Source organism: Sminthopsis crassicaudata, chromosome 1 (assembly GCF_048593235.1).
Source record: "Sminthopsis crassicaudata isolate SCR6 chromosome 1, ASM4859323v1, whole genome shotgun sequence".
Lineage (NCBI taxonomy): Eukaryota > Metazoa > Chordata > Mammalia > Dasyuromorphia > Dasyuridae > Sminthopsis > Sminthopsis crassicaudata.
Genome location: NC_133617.1, coordinates 28,764,527 through 28,782,247, shown reverse-complemented (window position 1 = coordinate 28,782,247; position 17,721 = coordinate 28,764,527). Strand labels below are relative to the sequence as shown.

The following is a 17,721-nucleotide window of genomic DNA, read 5'->3' as shown; positions in this document are numbered from 1 at the left end:
GATGATAACTGTCAGATATAGTGTAAGGAAGAAATACGACTGATTAACATTGTTTAAGGGAGGATTGATTTTATAACTACTAGAACCTGGAGACATTATCCTTTGACATTTAGGACTACTAGGTTTAGAATAAAGATGCTAAATCTCTGTATATCATGGACCCCTTTAACAATTTGGTAAGACTTCAACTTAAAATAATAGATCACACAGGAAATCAAATATATTGAAATAGATAAAAAAAAAAAAGTCATCCCATTCCCATCATTTGTTGTTCAATTCTTCATGACCCTTGTGGGTCATTTCCTTGACAAAGGATACTAGAGGAGTTTTGCCATTTTCTTCTTCAGCTCATTTTACAGATGAGGAAACTGAGGCAAACAGGGTTGACTTGCCCAGAGTCACACATCTAGGAAGTGTCTTAAACTATATTTGAATTCAGATGTTCCTGATTCTGGGCCTAACTCACTATTCACTGTGCCACGTAGCTATCCCCGCATTTAAATAGGGTAACTCTGATTAGTTTGTGTAGACTACTTTTTGATTTTCTTCTAATAATCTCCTTAGGATAGAAAAAAAATTAATCATAGGAATCTAGGTCAAAGTGTATGAAGGTTTTTTTTTTAACATTTATTGTATAATATCCATATCCACACATACACAAATACATAGATACATTCATATGTATACATAGATAAGTCTGCAAGACTCACCTCTGTGAGTTCAAATCTGACCTCAGATTTTCCATCTGCAAAATGAGCTAGAGAAGGAAATGGCAAACTGCTCCATTTTCTTTGCCAAGAAAACCCCAAATGGGATCATAAAGGGTCAGGAAAACAATAACAACAAAAATCTAAAATGAGGGGGTTGGATTGTATGATCCCTTTTAATTGTAAATCTATGATCCTGTGAATCACAAGTAGTGAATATGGGAACTTGTTTTTGCACAGACAGGAAATGTCTTATACATACATACGTGTATACATATGTACATATATATATGCACACACATACATATTTATGTATATATAATTCCCCCAATTACGTCAAAACAAATTTTAACATTTGATTTCTTTTAAATTTTTGAGTTCCAAATTCTATCCTTTTGTTCCTTCCTCCCCTCTCCACTTCCTGAGACAGTGAATAATCAGATATAGGTTTTATATGTACAATCCATATTATTAAGAGAAACGAGTGTACCTTGATCCAGAGAACATCAGGAAAAAACGAATCTTTCTCCTAGGGGGAAGGGGGATTATTTTGATTATTTTGACTGCTCCCCCCACTTCTTTCTTTTTTATCTTTTATTTTTAGACTGGATGGTTCACTAAGTACGTGAAAAAGGGAGATGAATATGGTATAAAAACAAAACACATAAAAAATTACAGAGAAGGTGGTACAGTGCTTAGAGTGATGGACCTGAAGTAAAGAAGAAATGAATTCAAATCTTTATTCACACAGCTACTTGCTGTGTGATGAGCCACTTAGCCTCTGCCTAACTTAGTTTCTTAATCTGTAAAATGGGAACAATAATAGCTCCTACTTCTTGGAGTTGTTTTGAGAATCAAATGAGAAAATATTCTTAAAATTCTTTGCAAACCATAAAGCACTATATAATTGTTAGCTATTATCATCATTATTATTAATAATTTAGTAATATTAATTCAAATGATTAACAATTAATTTAATAATTTGCTAACAATTATATAATTCATAATTTGTTAATAAATCATAACAAAGAAGACCAGTGAGGTGTCATAGAGATCCAACGGTCAACAATTGGAACATCCAATCTTCAACAAAGAGAAGATTTTTTTTTTTCCCCCTGAGGCTGGGGTTAAGTGACTTGCCCAGGGTCACACAGCTAGGAAGTGTTAAGTGTCCAAGACCAGATTTGAGTTTGGGTCCTCCTGAATTCAGGGTGGTGCTCTATCCACTGCGCCACCTAGCTGCCCCTAACAAAGAGAAGATCTAATTCAGTTCCAATTGATCAATGATGGACAGAATCAGCTACACCCAGAGAAGGAACACTGGGAAATGAGTGTGAACTGTTTGCATTTTTGCTTTTCCTCCCAGGCTATTTTTTTACCTTCTGAATCCAATTCTTATGGTGCAACAAGAAATTCGATTCTGCACACATATATTGTTTCTAGGATATGCCATAACATATTTAGTATGGGACTGCCTGCCATTTAGGGGAGGGGGTGGAGGGAAGGAGGGGAAAATTAGGAACAGAAGGGAGTACAAGGGATAATGTTGTAAAAAAATTACCCATGCATATCTACTGTCAAAAATTATAATTGATAAAAAGAAAATAAAATTAAAAAAAAAAAAAAAGAATTGGAACATCCAGCTCAGATCTTGCTATTGTACACTCTTGCAAATTTCTCCTTTAAGGTTCTTTTTTTTCCTTGCCAGCCAATTGGGGTTAAGTGATTTGCCTAGGGTCACACAGCTAGAAAATGTTAAGTGTCTGAGGCCACATTTGAAATCAAGTCCCTTTGATTCCAGGACCAGTACTCTATCCACTGCACCATCCAGCTGTCCCTTTTCTTTAAGCTCTGCAAAGCACGGTGCAGGTATTCTCTCATTTTTGCAACCCTAAGAAGTAAATACTATTATTATCCTTCTTTTACAGATGAGGAAACTGAGGCAGATTCAGGTTAAATGATTCATCCAGAGTCACACAGATAATAAGAAGCAGAGGCAAAATTTGTACCTCCAATCTATCTTGGCCCATGGTCTTTCTACTGTGTCCTATTAACAGAGTGAAATATACAGAACCAAGATAATAAAGTAGCTGCTAAATACAATAACATGTATGAAAACAACCCTAAAAGGCAGTCAATTTCTGACTGATCACATTGATCAGCCCTGCTTCCAAAGCACAGGGGCTCAAAATCACCTCCTCCTCAGCTGGGAGAGGAGGACTTCAGGTGTCCTGTCAAGACTCAGTGCCTTTTCATTGTGTCTTGTTTATCTATCAGAGTGAAATATACAATACCAAGATAATAAAACAGTTGCTAAATATAATAACATGCATGAAAACAACCCTAAAAGGTGGTCAGTTTCTGACTGATCACACTGATCAGTCCTGCTTCCAAAGCACAGGGGCTCAAGATTACCCCCCTCCTCAGCTGGGAGAGGAGGATTATCTATCAGAGTGAAATATACAAAACCAAGATAATAAAACAGTTGCTAAATACAATAACATGCATGAAAACAACCCTAAAAGGTGGTCAGTTTCTGACTGATCACACTGATCAGTCCTGGTTCCAAAGCACAGGGACTCAAGATCACACCCTCCTCAGCTGGGAGAGGAGGATTATCTATCAGAGTGAAATATACAAAACTAAGATAATAAAACAGTTGCTAAATACAATAACATGCATGAAAACAACCCTAAAAGAAGGTCAGTTTCTGACTGGTCACATTGATCAGTCCTGGTTCCAAAGCACAGGGGCTCAAGATCACACCCTCTTCAGCTGGGAGGGGAGGATTTCGGGTGTCCTGTCAAGACCCAGTGCCTCTGTCAGCTGGTCGGGCTTCACTTTTTCCTGAGGGCGTAGCGGTGGCCCGAGCTGTGATCTCTCTCATGCAGGGGGCAGAGCTGGGCAGGAGTTGGGCCAGAGCTGGAAGGGGAGAAGGGTTAGAGTTTCGCCCAGAGGGAAAGGAGAGCGGGAGTAATGGCGAGCTCCGGAAGGATTCAGGCCGAAAGATAACTCGAAAGAAAAAGAGATGAGTGGAATTTAAGAAGAAGGTACCATTTCCTTGAAGCCGCTGGTGTGCGGGGAAAGGGAGGGCCAGTGACGTGGGTGGCGGTCCCCTCTCCCTAAGGCCCTTCCCTGGGAAGCGCAGTGCTCTCAGTTTTGTTTTCTCTCCCTTCCCGTCATCCCCGCCTCTCCCTCCCTCCCTTCCCGGCTCCAGCCTTCCTGCCTTTTCCGCCCGCACCGGCCAGGTCTGCCCCTCAGATGAAACGAAACTGATCTGCAGGGCCGGGAGCCGTCCCTCGCCTGCGAGCCAATGGGAGTGGAGAACGCCCTGGGCACTCGCCCACCTGTGGGGGAGCGAGCCGAAAGGGAGTCTGGCCGGGATCCGCGAGAGCCGCGACTCTGAAAGCCGGCGCGGCCGGAGAGCTCCGGCCTCTCTCAGAACGTTCCGCGTGAAAGCCGAGCCATGGCTCTGGGCCGGACGGCCGCCAGGGATCTGGACAAGTTTGTCCAGAAGGATCTCCTGCCGCCCAGAGACTTCCTGGAGCAGGTGAGCCAGGCGGTGAACACCATTTGCACGGTGCTGCGGGAGAAGTGCTTCCAGAACTCCGCTTCCAGGGTGCGGGTGACCAAAGTCCTGAAGGTAGGTGAGTGTGTGAGTGTGTGTGTGTGTGTGTGAGTGTGTGTGTGTGTGTGAGTGTGTGTGTGTGAGTGTGAGTGTGTGTGAGTGTGTGTGTGAGCGTGTGTGAGTGTGTGTGTGAGTGTGTGTGTGAGTGTGTGTGTGTGAGTGTGTGTGTGAGTGTGTGTGAGTGAGTGTGAGTGTGAGTGTGTGTGAGTGTGAGTGTGTGTGTGTGAGTGTGTGTGTGTGAGTGTGAGTGTGTGTGAGTGAGTGTGTGTGTGAGTGTGTGTGTGAGTGTGAGTGTGTGTGTGAGTGTGTGTGAGTGTGTGTGAGAGTGTGTGTGAGTGTGTGTGTGTGTGTGAGTGTGTGTGTGTGAGTGTGAGTGTGTGTGTGTGTGAGTGAGTGTGTGTGTGAGTGTGAGTGTGTGTGTATAAGTGTGTGTGTATAAGTGTGTGTGAGTGTGTGTGTGTGAGTGTGTGTGTGTGTGTGTGTGTGTGTGTGTGTGTGTGTGTGGAGAGGGGGAGGGAGCTCTTTGAAAAGCCAAGGCAGGTGGGGGATCGGGACAAGAGGGGATGAGCCCGAAGATCCTCCGAGGTTGGGGACTCTCAGGCACAGCCGATCAACAGACAAGCGGTTCTTAAAGTGCCTACTATGCACCAGTGGTAGACACTAAGGATAATCACTGAAGGAAACATCAAAATACAGAAATATTTCAAAAGTAATGAGGGGTGGGGAGGAGGGGGGCAACACTACTACTGGAGAGAGATCAGAAAGGCCTCCAAGAGGAGGTGGTGTGGGATTTGAACACAGAACCTGACACACAGAAGGTGCTTAATAAAAGTTTATTGAATAAAATTGGAAAAAAAACAAAACAAACAAATCCAGCTGTTTTCAGTGACAGTTTTCCAGGAAAGGGACAGGCGCAAGCCATTGTGGACACAGACAGAAAGGGGATTTAAGGTCATTTACCTTAATTATGGAAAGGTAATGAGGACCGGGTCTGGGAAGGTGATTCGGGCCCAGCTGGAAGGATGCTGGCAGAACCATCCCCAGAGCTGGTGCCTGTGGTTCTCTGCCCAGGAAGATGCTGGAGATTCCAGCTGGTAACTTTGTGACAGACTAGAGGCGATGGGGACTCCCTGCAGCAGGGGGATGACAGGTCACTTGGTCAGCTGTGTGGGGAATAGACTGGAGAGGGCTGAGTTTTGAAGCAGAGAGACCAGTTTGAGGGACTTTAGAACAGTCCAGGCAAGAGGTGATGAGGGTGTGAACTAGAGGAGTAAAACACTGAACTAAGGGATACGGGGGGGAAATGTCACAGAGATGGAATTGGCAAGTCTCTGCAGCTGACTTGATATGGTGAAGGGAGAGAATGAGAGACACAGGTCTTTCTAAAACTTACTGCTTCTATAAGAAGTCACTGCTCCTCTCTGACCTTTGGTTTCTTCATCTATATGAGAAGAGAAGTTGGGTTAGATCATAAGATTATAAATTTAGGACAGAAAGGGACCTTAGAGTCATCTAATTCATCTCCTTCACTTTAAAGGATGGGAAATTCAGTCGGGAACAGGGAAGTGGATTGCCCAAAGTCACAGAGATAACAGAGCCAAAGGAGATTTGAAGCCACTTCTGTTATCTCCAAATCTAAGACTTTAGCCACTAAACCACACCATCTCTCAAGAATCCCCTTCAACTCTGCAGAGATCCAAAATCCCGACATATTGGTCTTGTCTCCCCCTCAGGGTGGCTCCTATGGCCGGGGCACAGTCCTGAGGGGTGGCTCTGATGTGGACCTCGTCGTGTTCCTCAGCTGCTTCAAGGCCTATACCGACCAAGGGGCCTGGCAGCCAGAGAGCTTTAAGGAGATCCGGGCACAGCTGGAAGCCTGCTGGCAGAACCATCCCCAGAGCTTGAGCCTCCAATTCTCTGCCCAGAAGGATGCTCGAGCTTTGAAATTCCGACTCGTGTCGGCGACACTCCACAACTGGATGGATGTGTCCCTGAGGCCTGCCTTCGATGCCTTGGGTGAGTCTAGTCTTAGAAGGGTGGCAAAAATGGGACTATAGACTAAGGAACACTCAAGAGTCCTTAGAGAGGAAATCTGGGTCCCTTCTACTTCTTCTTCCATGACCTGGACCTTCATTAGCTGGCATCAAGTACAATAAATAGCTAGAATTAGAATTTGTAAAGTGCTTTACACATGTAACTCCTTTGATCCTCACAACTCTCCTTGGAGAGAGGCTCTATTATTATCTCCATTTTATAGATAAGACACCCGAAGCACAGAGGTAAAATGACTTGTTCAGAGTCACACAGCTCATAAGTCACTGAGGCAGCATTAGAACTCAGGTCGTCCCCACTCCATGATCCACTCTCTCTTTATGGCATCACCTAGCTGCCTAAGGAAACTGCTTGAGGAAGTCCCCCTTCTCTCACTCTATTGCGTGAAACAGTGGAAAGAACCTCAGGCACATTTCCAGAAGAAAAAGACATCTCATCCCAGAGATGAGATGTGCTCTGGACTGGTCCCCTAACTTGCTCTCCAAGATTGGGTCCCCGGGTGATTGTTACCCCTGTGGACAGCTACTCCTTCTCCTGAATTCTCCTTTTACTAAGAAAGAATAGTTGGTATAAGATACTCCCCAATCTCCAACACCAGGGCATACTCTCCCATGAATACACACGAAGTCTTTAGGAAGAGAGGAGAAGGGTCATGGGGCAAAGGCAATTCATTATTTCTGGGCCGGAAGTACTCAGAATACCTTTATCCCTGTAGGAGTCTCACAAAGCTCTGCTTGGGTACATCATCTCTGCTGGATGGGCCATTCAGCGGGACTTTCAAGAGCTGCTCCTTTCCTAAGTCTATAACTGAACTCTCTTTTCTGCTCCAAGGATCATACTCCTTAAAGCTACTTCTCCATTCTACCTAATCATATTTTTTCAGGTTCATTATCTGTGTGTGTCTGTATTTTCTCCAAACTGGGTCTACTTATTGTCCTTCATTCTCAAAAAGGACAGCAGGAGGGAGGTGTCTTGACTTGTGAGTGAGGCAGGGCTGTGCAAAATCATCAGCCTGACTCTTGTAGATATGGGGCAGATTCCCTGGACCACGCACAAGATGTTTCCTCTGTAATGTCACAGGTTGCTTTAAGCATCCAGTGGCCAAGCCCCTAGAATCCTTGAGCTGATTTAAGGAACTTACTCTGATTGTATTTGGGGATTTCTGTGATTTCATCAAGCAAGGTGGGAAAGTTTTGCCATGTAAGTACCCTTTGTGTCCTGGGACAGATCCCCAATGTTGGACCTCGGTAACCTCATCTCTAAAATGAGAACCTAGAAGAAAGTTCCCCAGCTTTAAGGTTTCAGATTACTAGAGAGCCTTCTTTGAAGCAGAGGGCTTCAGATAGGCCATTCTTCCCATATGGACTCAACCCATTGTGACAGGAATCCATGGCCTCTCAGGTGTATTCCCAACACCGGGCAGGATATAAAATAAAGCAATCTCAGTGTCATTTCCTTACAGGACAGCTCAGATCGGACTCCAAGCCCAGTCCCCAGGTCTATGCGGACCTTATTAGCTGTGGCTCCCCAGCTGGTACTTACACCGCCTGTTTCACTGATCTGAGGAGGCACTTTGTCAACACTCGCCCTTGCAAGCTGAAGAATTTGATCCTTCTGGTCAAGCACTGGTACCTGTTGGTATGTGAGAACCGCCCCTGTCTCATCTCCTGGTGCCCCTTCCTGTATGGTCCCGGTCACCCTTGGAAGTTTTGTCTGCACTGGGTATCTTCTAGAGGCAGATCTCTCTCTAATGAGGTTACCAGCTCCCTTGGGGGAGGAGTTGATGATTTTTTCCATCTGTGATCCTATGTCAGCTTATCTATCTCCCAAATCTTCATTCTGTCTCTGTCCATTACCATTTCCGTAATCTAGTTCCTTCAATGACCTATCCTTCACCTAACTCTAATGCTGACCTGTACTGATCTCTAATCCTGATTTTATTATAATATACTCCATCATCTACTTGTAGGGGATGAGGAAGACAGGCCTTAATATGTTTGAAGAGAGAATTGACCTTGGAATATGGGATTATGGACTAAGATCCAACTGGTTTCCCAATTGGGAGCAGTAAAATTTGTTGGATTTCAAAAAATAAGAGTCAAGGAGGCCTTTATGGAGAAGGGGAGACAAGCTGGTCCATTAGCAGCAAAACCTTATACACTCTGCTAAAGATTCCCTAACCCCTCTTGATTTTGGTTATTCAGGTGACTGAGACTCATCAAAAGAAGCTTCAATCAACAAAGGCTTCTCTGCCCCCAGTCTATGCCCTGGAACTCCTAACCATCTATGCCTGGGAAAAGGGGTGTGGGAAAGCAAAGTTCAACATTGCCGAAGGTTTCAGAACTGTGCTGGAGCTAATTCAGAAATACCAGGAGCTCTGTATTTACTGGGAGATCAACTATAGCTTTGAGGATAAAGCTGTTGGGGCTTTCCTAAGAAACCAGCTCAAGAAACCCAGGTACCTATCATGCTCAGTCTCCTATAGAAAACAATTGTGTGAGATTCAATGTTCTCTGGAGTCCCTTCCCCCTGAAATCTATGATTCTCCTCTGGCTTGTGGTCTTCAGTGGGGAAGGCTTTTTTTTTTAAATTAAAACTTTTTATTTTCAAAATATATGCATGGATAATTTTCAACATTCGCCCTTGCAAAACCTCATGTTCCAAATTTTTCCCTCCCCTGGAGAGCAAGTAATTTAGTATGTGTTAGACACGTGCAATTCTTCTATACAAATTTCCACAATTATCCGAAAAATCAAATCAAAAAGGAAGGAATGAGAAAGAAAACAAAAAGCAAGCAAACAACAACAAAAAAGGGTGAAGATGCTATGTTGTGATCCACACTCAGTCCCCACCGTGCTTTCTCTGGGTGCAGATGGCTCTCTCCATCACAAGACCATTAGAAGTTTGAAGGCTTCTTTTTTTCTGCTGATCTGACCTTCTCTATCCGTTGGGAATTACAGGCCTGTGATCTTGGACCCTGCTGATCCAACCTGGGATGTGGGTCATAGGGATGGCCAGAACTGGGACCTGCTGGCCCAGGAAGCTAAGTCCTGCTTGTCTTATCCCTGTTTTGTACAAGGAGATGGCTCCCCGGTGCAGCCCTGGTGTGTTCTGGTGAGTTCAAAAGTGTGAGAGAGCCGCTGTGAGCTACAGAAATCACTTCTGTACATAATACTTCCTCACTTTTATTTATTCAATTAGAATGTGTTAAAACACCTAATACATTAGCTGCTAAAGAGTCAAAGATAAAAAAACAAAACAAAGCAAAAACAAAATAAAATAACCAAACAAACAAAAAACCAGCCAGCCTCCAAGGAACTAAAATTAAACTGTGTAGTGAAAAAAAAAGATACATAGAAAAAACAAAATAGAGATAAGGTAATTTGGAGGAGAAGGAGGCTGGCATCCGTGGAGATTAGAGAAGTGGCTGTTGACCTGAGAAGTAAAGGAAGTGGGACATCCAAGAAAAGGGAAAGACAGTGTGTTTCTGTTGGCTTGAGAGATACCCTGTTCAAAGGCTGAGGAGGGAAATGGAACATCTGTACAATAAAGAACATAGAAATGAACTTGCCTAATGCCTGAGGACCAGAACAAAAGATTTCCCTCAAAGGGATGAGTCTAAGTCATTCTCTCTCATTTTTATTGATTTATACAGTATTTAAACAGGTATCTTTAGTCTAAGCTGATTTTCTGGATGAAAAAATGACTCCCAGAAAGGGAATTCAATATGACCTATTGACTTTGCAAAGCCAGGAGTCACACACAGGGCTCTTGCTTTGTATGTGGGGGTTTGTGGGGGGGACACAGTAGATGTCAAGATTTGGTTCTATACAGTGTTCTCTTGAAAACTGAGTTTCAGTCAGTGTGAATGAGAGAGGGAGTATTCAAGTGATCATGTAGCCAAGAAGATGGAGTTAGAAGAGAATAGTGAGGAGAGAGAGGAACTTGAGAGGAGAACAGAAGGAGAGACCACCAGCATAAATTGTGTTAGATTGTAAAAGGCCTTGAATGCCACAGAAGAGAACTTGGACCTTATTTCTAGACAATTAGGAGTCCTTGGTAAGTACACAAATGGGAGGACGTGGTTGATTCAGCTCTTTGGCTCGGAAGCCAGTACAAGGCAAACTGAGAATAGCATGGGGAGGGTGTGCAGAGACCAAAAAAATAATAAATCTGAGAAAGACTTTTCTTTGTGGACTTTTAGGGTCTTCTGGCTCCAAGAATAGAAACTAAAGTAGAAGATCGTGTGGAGAAGGAAAATGGGGTGCCAAGGAGTAATGGCAGCTGTGCAAATACCATCCCTAAATGTCCAGGATCCTCAAACAGAGAGACATCCAAGCAGAAGCCTGGCCCTGGGAGAACTACCAAAAATATCGGTCCCAACAGGACAGACATATCTTTCTACCACATCCCAGCCAAAGAACTGGACAAGTTCATACAGGATGGTCTCCAACCGGATGCAGGTTTCCAGGAGCAGATGGGAAAAGTCACAGACATGATCTTCAAGTGCCTCCGGGAAAAGTGCTTCCGAGCATCTTCTCCCACCATTCGGGTGCTGAGGGCCAGCAAGGTGAAAAGGCCATGAGAAAGGGAGGGAACGATGCACAGGGGAAAGAAAGAAAGAAGTCCTTGTTCTGTCTACTTTGAGGGGAATCCTTCACAAGCCAACCAGAGGGACGATGAGAGAGACAGACAGACATAGAGACAGAGACATACATAGAGAGACATATAGAGACAGAGAGGGAGTGAAACAGAGACAGTCACACAAAGAGAAACAGAGACAGAGAGGGAGAGAAAGACAGAGACACAGAGAGAGACACAGAGACAGATATACAGAGAGGGAGAGAAAAACATAGAGAAAGAGACAGAGAGAGAGAAACAAAGACAGAGACACAGAAACAAGCACACACAGACACACAGAGGGAGAGAAAGACAGAGACACATAGAGACAGACATACAGAGACAAAGGGAGAGAGAAGGATAGAGACATACAAAGAGAAACAAAGACAGAGACAGAGGAAGAGGCAGAAAGAGAGAGACAGAGACAAAGAATATTATATAATGGGGCAACTAGGGGTATCAGAGTGCATGGTGAACTAGACCTGAAGCTAAGAAAACTCATCCTCTTGAGTTCAAATCCAGCCTCAGACACTTACTAGCTGTGTGACTGAACAAGTCACTTCATCCTGTTTGCCTAAGTTTCCTCATCTGTAAAATGAGCTAAAGATTTAAACTATTTCAGCATCTTGATCAAGAAAACCCCAAATGTGGTGATGAAGGATCAGACATGATTAAAAAGTTGTCATTAACAAGATTTGTTCTTATATGAGATTCTGGCCTCGTGTAGCCCACCAGACAGCAATTTTTGGACACTTTGAGTATTGATCACCAGTATTCCTAGTTCTTTTCTGACTTTAATGATCTCTTTCTTGGACAAGACCTCTTAGGGGGGAAACTTCCTCTTGTAATTCATCATCTTAGAAAACTATCTAGAATGGGGCTTCTTAAACTTTTTATTTTTACTCACAATCCCCTTTTGCCCAAGAGCATTTTATGTGGAAACAGCTAGGTGGTACAGTGAAAGTTAGGAGGACCTGAATTCAAATCCCTACTCAGACACCTAACACTTTCTAGCCGTGTGACTCTAGGCAAGTCACTTAACCCCAATTGCAGGCAAAAAAGAAAGAAAGAAAGAAAGAGAGAGAGAGAGAGAAAGAAAGAGAGAAAGAAAGAGAGAAACAAAGAGAGAAAGAAAGAGAGAGAGAGAAAGAAAGAAAGAAAGAAAAAGAAAGAAAGAAAAAGAAAGAAAGAAAAAAAAAGAAAGAAAGAAAGAAAGAAAGGAAGAAAGAAAGAAAGAAAGATAAAAATAAATTTTTCATGACCCCGGGCATAAAATAGGGATATAAATCAAAATTTACTGATAACAAATCACAATTTCAAGATCCCCACATTCAGTTGTGAGACCCCATAGAGGGCTGCAACCCATAGTCTAAGAAGCTGGGACCTAGAACACTGAGGGATTGAGGGACTTGCCCAGGATGGAAGAGCCAGAAGGTGTCCAGAGCTTGAACCCTGCTTTTCCTTACTCCGAGGCCAGCCTTGCAGTTGTTTCCCTGACCCAGAGATCACTCCAAACTGTCATATTTTGAGGATGGCCCTGACTCTGGCATTGGACCAGACTAGGACCCAAATGGAAGGAGGCTACAGCTGTGAGCTGCCCTGGAGGACTGAGGGAGGGGAATGAATCAGGTGAACCTGCTCCCAAAGATGATAGTATTTACTCAGTACCAACCCTCTAGGGGAAATCATTCATGATTTCAGAGCTCAAGAAGCCAAGAGGCGGCTGTTTAGTGGTTCCTTCTCCCTTCTCTAATTGATTTGGGGGCCTTCTAGGTAGGAGTCTACAGGAGGGCTCCAAGCTTGGGAAAATTACAGGGCTGCTCTTGTCTCCCCCTCAGGGTGGCTCCTATGGCCGGGGCACGGTCCTGAGAGGCGGCTCTGATGCGGACCTCGTTGTGTTCCTCAGCTGCTTCAAGGCCTATGCCGACAGAGAGGCCTGGCAGCCAGAGAGCTTCACGGAGATTCGGGCACAGCTGAAAGCCTGCTGGCAGAACCATCCCCAGAGTTTGAGCCTCCAGTTCTCTGCCCAGAATGATGCTCGAGTTCTGAAATTCCGACTGGAGTCAGAGACACTCCACAACTGGATGGACGTATCCCTGAGGCCTGCCTTTGACGCTCTAGGTGAGTGCATGGGGAGTGGGAGGTAGCAACCTACAAGGGAAACAAAAAGGAAACTGCTGTGCCTGAACTCTGGAGCTCTCCATAAATGTCTCTCCTTCTATGAGGACTTTGATTTCCTCCATTGGAGTTATCAGGGGGGCTGCTATACTTTATTAGGCAAACGTGGTAAATCAATTCAGGCTCTGTGCTCTCTTGTGTATAATAGTCATAATAATTGCAATTAGTTATATAACACTTAAAGATTTCAAATCACATTACATATATATTATCTCATTTGATCATAAAATATAAGGGCTGAGAATGGCTTTAGAATGCTAAATATCTGAGCTGGAAAGGGCCTGAGAACAGAGAATGTCAGAGCTGGAAGAAGTCTTAGAACTGAGAATGTCAGAACTGAGGAGGGCCTTAGAACAGAGAATGTCAGAGCTGGAAGAAGTCTTAGAACTGAGACTGTCAGAACTGAGAGGGGCCTTAGAAGAGAGAATGTCAGAGCTGGAAGAAGTCTTAGAACTGAAACTGTCAGAACTGAGAAGGGCTTTAGAACAGAGAATGTCAGAGCTGGAAGAAGTCTTAGAACTGAGACTATCAGAACTGAGAGGGGCCTTAGAAGAGAGAATGTCAGAGCTGGAAGAAGTCTTAGAACTGAAACTGTCAGAACTGAGAAGGGCTTTAGAACAGAGAATGTCAGAGCTGGAAGAAGTCTTAGAACTGAGACTGTCAGAACTGAGAGGGCCTTAGAATAGAGAAATTAAGAACTGGGAAGGGCCTTAGAACACAGAATATTTTTAATTAGGCCATCTTTTGTTTCAATTCTTACCTATCCATTGGTCATTGTAAGGGTGTTGTCTCAGGCAAACAGAGGCCTGGAAAGTTCCTTAATTTTAAAAGGGCAAGGTTACCCACTGGATCTTGGTGACTGCCAGTCACCTTGAATTTTTTCTGGCCATTTCACCCTTGATGACTCTGGAGGAGAGAGGGAGGCTAAGGAAATCATGCAGCTCTCGCTAACTTCCTTAAATCCAGTTCATGCACAACTTAAGACATCATTGTTTCTCACTGGTCCTCTTTGAGAAGGAAGGATAAAGGCAATGCCTTTGGAGATGTGAGAAATGACTATTTCTCTCATATTTAATAACTGATTACTGGTTAGGACCCAACTTAACTCCCTTTTCTCTTCATCCACAAATGAACCAATGCAAGAAAACTTTCTTAAAGATTTACCCAGGCCAAGATCTAATCAGAAAGTAAAAGAAATTCTTAAGTTTAGGATAATGGGCATATTCCTGTTCGATGCACTTGCTCATATAGATTTTGAGAAAGTGTGGGTTCTCCCTAACATCAAGACAAGTGATACGGAAATTGATGTCTCTGCCCAAGATTTGAATAACCTAAGTTATGTACCCCAACATAGCCCATCTCCCATTTGAATAACTAATCAGAAATGACCAAGCATCCCTCAAGAACATCGCCTATTTGAAGATGTCACCTATAAGCTGAGCCACCTTATATCTAATATGTGACACCTTCACCATCAGGGATCTTTGGTCTAAGAGATACAACCAAATGATTGTCCTTTTATTAATAACTTGCTGCCCTTATTAATAAAATTATTAAATTACTCAGAAATGATGTCTCTGGAACTTTTTAATCTCCACAGGGAGCATCTAGTCAAATTTTATTACTAAATTGTACATTTCTATAATTCATTTAACTCTTCAAAGCTCTTTTATGTGCACTGCAGCAACAGGTTTATGTCATTTGATCCTCACCATCTCTATCAGAGCAGGGAATTGATATATTAGTGAGCATGAGAAACGGAGACTTCGTTTCTTGTCTGTTGGCCAAGGACAGAGATGGGAAATAGTAGTTTCCCAACAGAGTTGTCCTCCATGTTTATCTGTCCAATGATCCTTTATACCAAATGCCCTTCCTTCATCGAATTTATCAGTTATCTTATAATAGCCAACTCCTCTGTGCTCTCCCAACACCTGTGCTGCATAACTTGTCTGCGGCTCTCTTCTCCAAGGCAAGCTGGAAGGCAGAAGTTGGGGAGAGCTGAGCAATCCTAAATAAAAATTTGAGATAATTCCCAGAATCACAAAAGTTGAGTGAGAGACAATAGGGACGTCAGTGGACATGTACTCTCACCCATACACCCTGAGAATCCTCACTACAGCACAGCTAACAAATGGTCATCGAGCCTTGGCTCCAAGCTCGCCAAAGATGGTGTAGCCTTAGCCCCTCAGAACCCCTGTTCTACAATGGCTCAGCTCTCATTGTTGAAAGGAAATCCAGATTGACCTTTTTGCAGTTCCTCCTATTGCTTCTGGCTCTGCCATTTGGGGCCAACTGGAATGAATCCCTCATCCATAGGATAATCCTTCAAATACTTGGAGACAGCTGTCATTTTCCTGGTCTTCCGCTCCCAGATATCTTCTCTCCAGGCTAATCATGGCCAGTTTCAGTAATAGATTTTCATATATCATGGACTCAAGGCCTTTCATCATTCTGTTGCTCAATTCTAGTCACTCCACTCAGTGTCTGGCACATAGTAGGTGCTTAATAAATGATAATTGACTGACTGAAGTCCTACCTAACATCCCTCTCCAACTATGGTCCTCAGAATGTAACTTGGTATTCCAGACAAAGGTAGAGTACAGTAGGTGCCAGTTCCCTATTCCTGGAAGCTAGGTATCTTCAAATTTAGCCCCAAATCAATTTGTTTTGAGGGTGGGCACATCACACTCTTTATTCCTGTCCACTAAAACTTCCAACCCTTTTTTAGAATTGCCAGATAACCAGGCTTCTCCCCTTCTTGTATTTGTAAAGCTGATTTCTTGCGCCATATATCAGACTATGCTTATTGAATTTCATCCTTTATAGATTTTATTTTAAATAATTTTTTCTGAATTTATCAAACACCAAATGAAGAATTTAAGTAGTGCAGTGAATAGGTCAGAACACTAGGAATCAAGAAGACATGAGTTTAAATCCCACCTCAGATCCTGGGCAAGTCACTTAAAACACTTAAACTGTGCCTCAATTTCCTCATCTATAAAATGGGGCTTATAATAATAGTATGTATTTCCCATGAGAATCAAATGAGTTAACGTGTAAAGAGTTTTGTAAACTTTAAAGTTTTATATCAACGCTGGCTGCTATTATAATTAATAATAAATAAAATGGGCTCTCCCTTAATAGAACAGAAGAGGATTATACAGAAAACTCTAGATCTCTATTATGTGAAACATGCTTGTCTTTTTTAAGAACATGATTCTGATTTTGATCTTATTCGATTCAGCCCAGTTGCCTTTCTAGGTCCTTAGAGATCTTGAACCTGCCATCCTATGTGTTAGCTGTTAAAGACATCTCTGATAGAAGACATCTACACATTTGATGAGCCGACCAACTCTTCCTTTATTCAACTGATCGATAAAAATTCCAGAACTCTTCCCAGTCTGCAGTAGAATTAGATCTAGACTCATGAGGCTATGCTATGCTGTCTCCCTTAGATCATAGAACAGAGCCTCAGAATCTCTTTGTCCATCTGCGAATTGATCTTTCCTTGGACTATTGACAAGATGGTTCCATGAAAGAAACATTGGATTTAGGGACAAATCACTTCTGATCTATGAAAGGAAGGAATCCTAATGGATAATCTCTAAGATCTCTTCTAGTTTTAGCAGCGTTTTTTCTCACACCTTCTCTATTGGTCCTCTGATTAGGAGCAAGGTAGAAGTGGATAGGACAGTTCATTGGCCCAGAGTTGGGAAATTGACTTCTCTATGTCTTTGGAGTCTCCACCCTAAGAGAGAAAGCCGGGTTAATTTGTGGCAAAGAGGCAATGTGTATGTTATTTCTTCACAGGGCCTCTCAATCCTGGCTCCAAACCTAGACCCCAGGTCTACATAGATCTCATAAGCAATGGCTCTCCAGCAGGCACCTACTCCGAGTGTTTTACTGAACTCCAGAGGGATTTTGTCAACAGTCGTCCCTGTAAGCTAAAGAGTCTCATCCTTCTAGTGAAACACTGGTACCAGCAGGTGAGACCTGTGACACATTAGCACTATGACAAACAATCCCTGTAATTTAAGCTATTAGAATCAAATATCTGGCCTGTTTTCTTTTTTAAAAAGGGAAAGGTTTTTCATTTATCTTCATTACAGATAGTGTTTGTTGTCAGTTTTAGATACAGACTATTAAGGAAATTATATTTATTCCTCTGCTTTTTAGCATTTTAATAAAAATGGCATTACATTTTGTCAAAAATTGCATCTATCAAAATAATTGTGATTTTTGTTGTTTTATTATTAATGTAGTCAATTCTGTTTACAATTTTCCTAATATTGAACTTAATATTGAATTGAACCTAATTGAACCTAATTCCCTCTCCTGGGGGAAAAAAAAAAAAAACCCAGTCTGCTCATAGTGTATGATCTTCATGCTATATTGCTGTAATCTCCTTGCTAGTATTTTATTTAAATTTTTTGTATTGATATTCATTAGGGAAATTTGTCTACACTTTACTCCTCTGTTTTGACTTTCTCCATTTTAGGTGTGTCACAGAAGAAATTTGGTAGTACTTTTTTACCT

General features: G+C 42.7%; 1 protein-coding gene across 1 annotated transcript in view; it reads left to right on the top strand.

Moving 5' to 3' along the window:
- Positions 1-17,721, top strand: part of OAS3 (2'-5'-oligoadenylate synthetase 3) — a 45,318-nt gene that overhangs the window by 12,456 nt on the left and 15,141 nt on the right. The window contains exons 7-15 of the mRNA XM_074270864.1: positions 2,557-2,576; positions 4,117-4,350; positions 6,069-6,351; positions 7,850-8,025; positions 8,592-8,845; positions 9,348-9,501; positions 10,592-10,957; positions 12,846-13,128; positions 16,996-17,171. Of these exons, the coding sequence (XP_074126965.1) occupies positions 2,557-2,576; positions 4,117-4,350; positions 6,069-6,351; positions 7,850-8,025; positions 8,592-8,845; positions 9,348-9,501; positions 10,592-10,957; positions 12,846-13,128; positions 16,996-17,171 (1,946 nt within the window). The remainder of the gene's footprint in view (positions 1-2,556; positions 2,577-4,116; positions 4,351-6,068; positions 6,352-7,849; positions 8,026-8,591; positions 8,846-9,347; positions 9,502-10,591; positions 10,958-12,845; positions 13,129-16,995; positions 17,172-17,721) is intronic.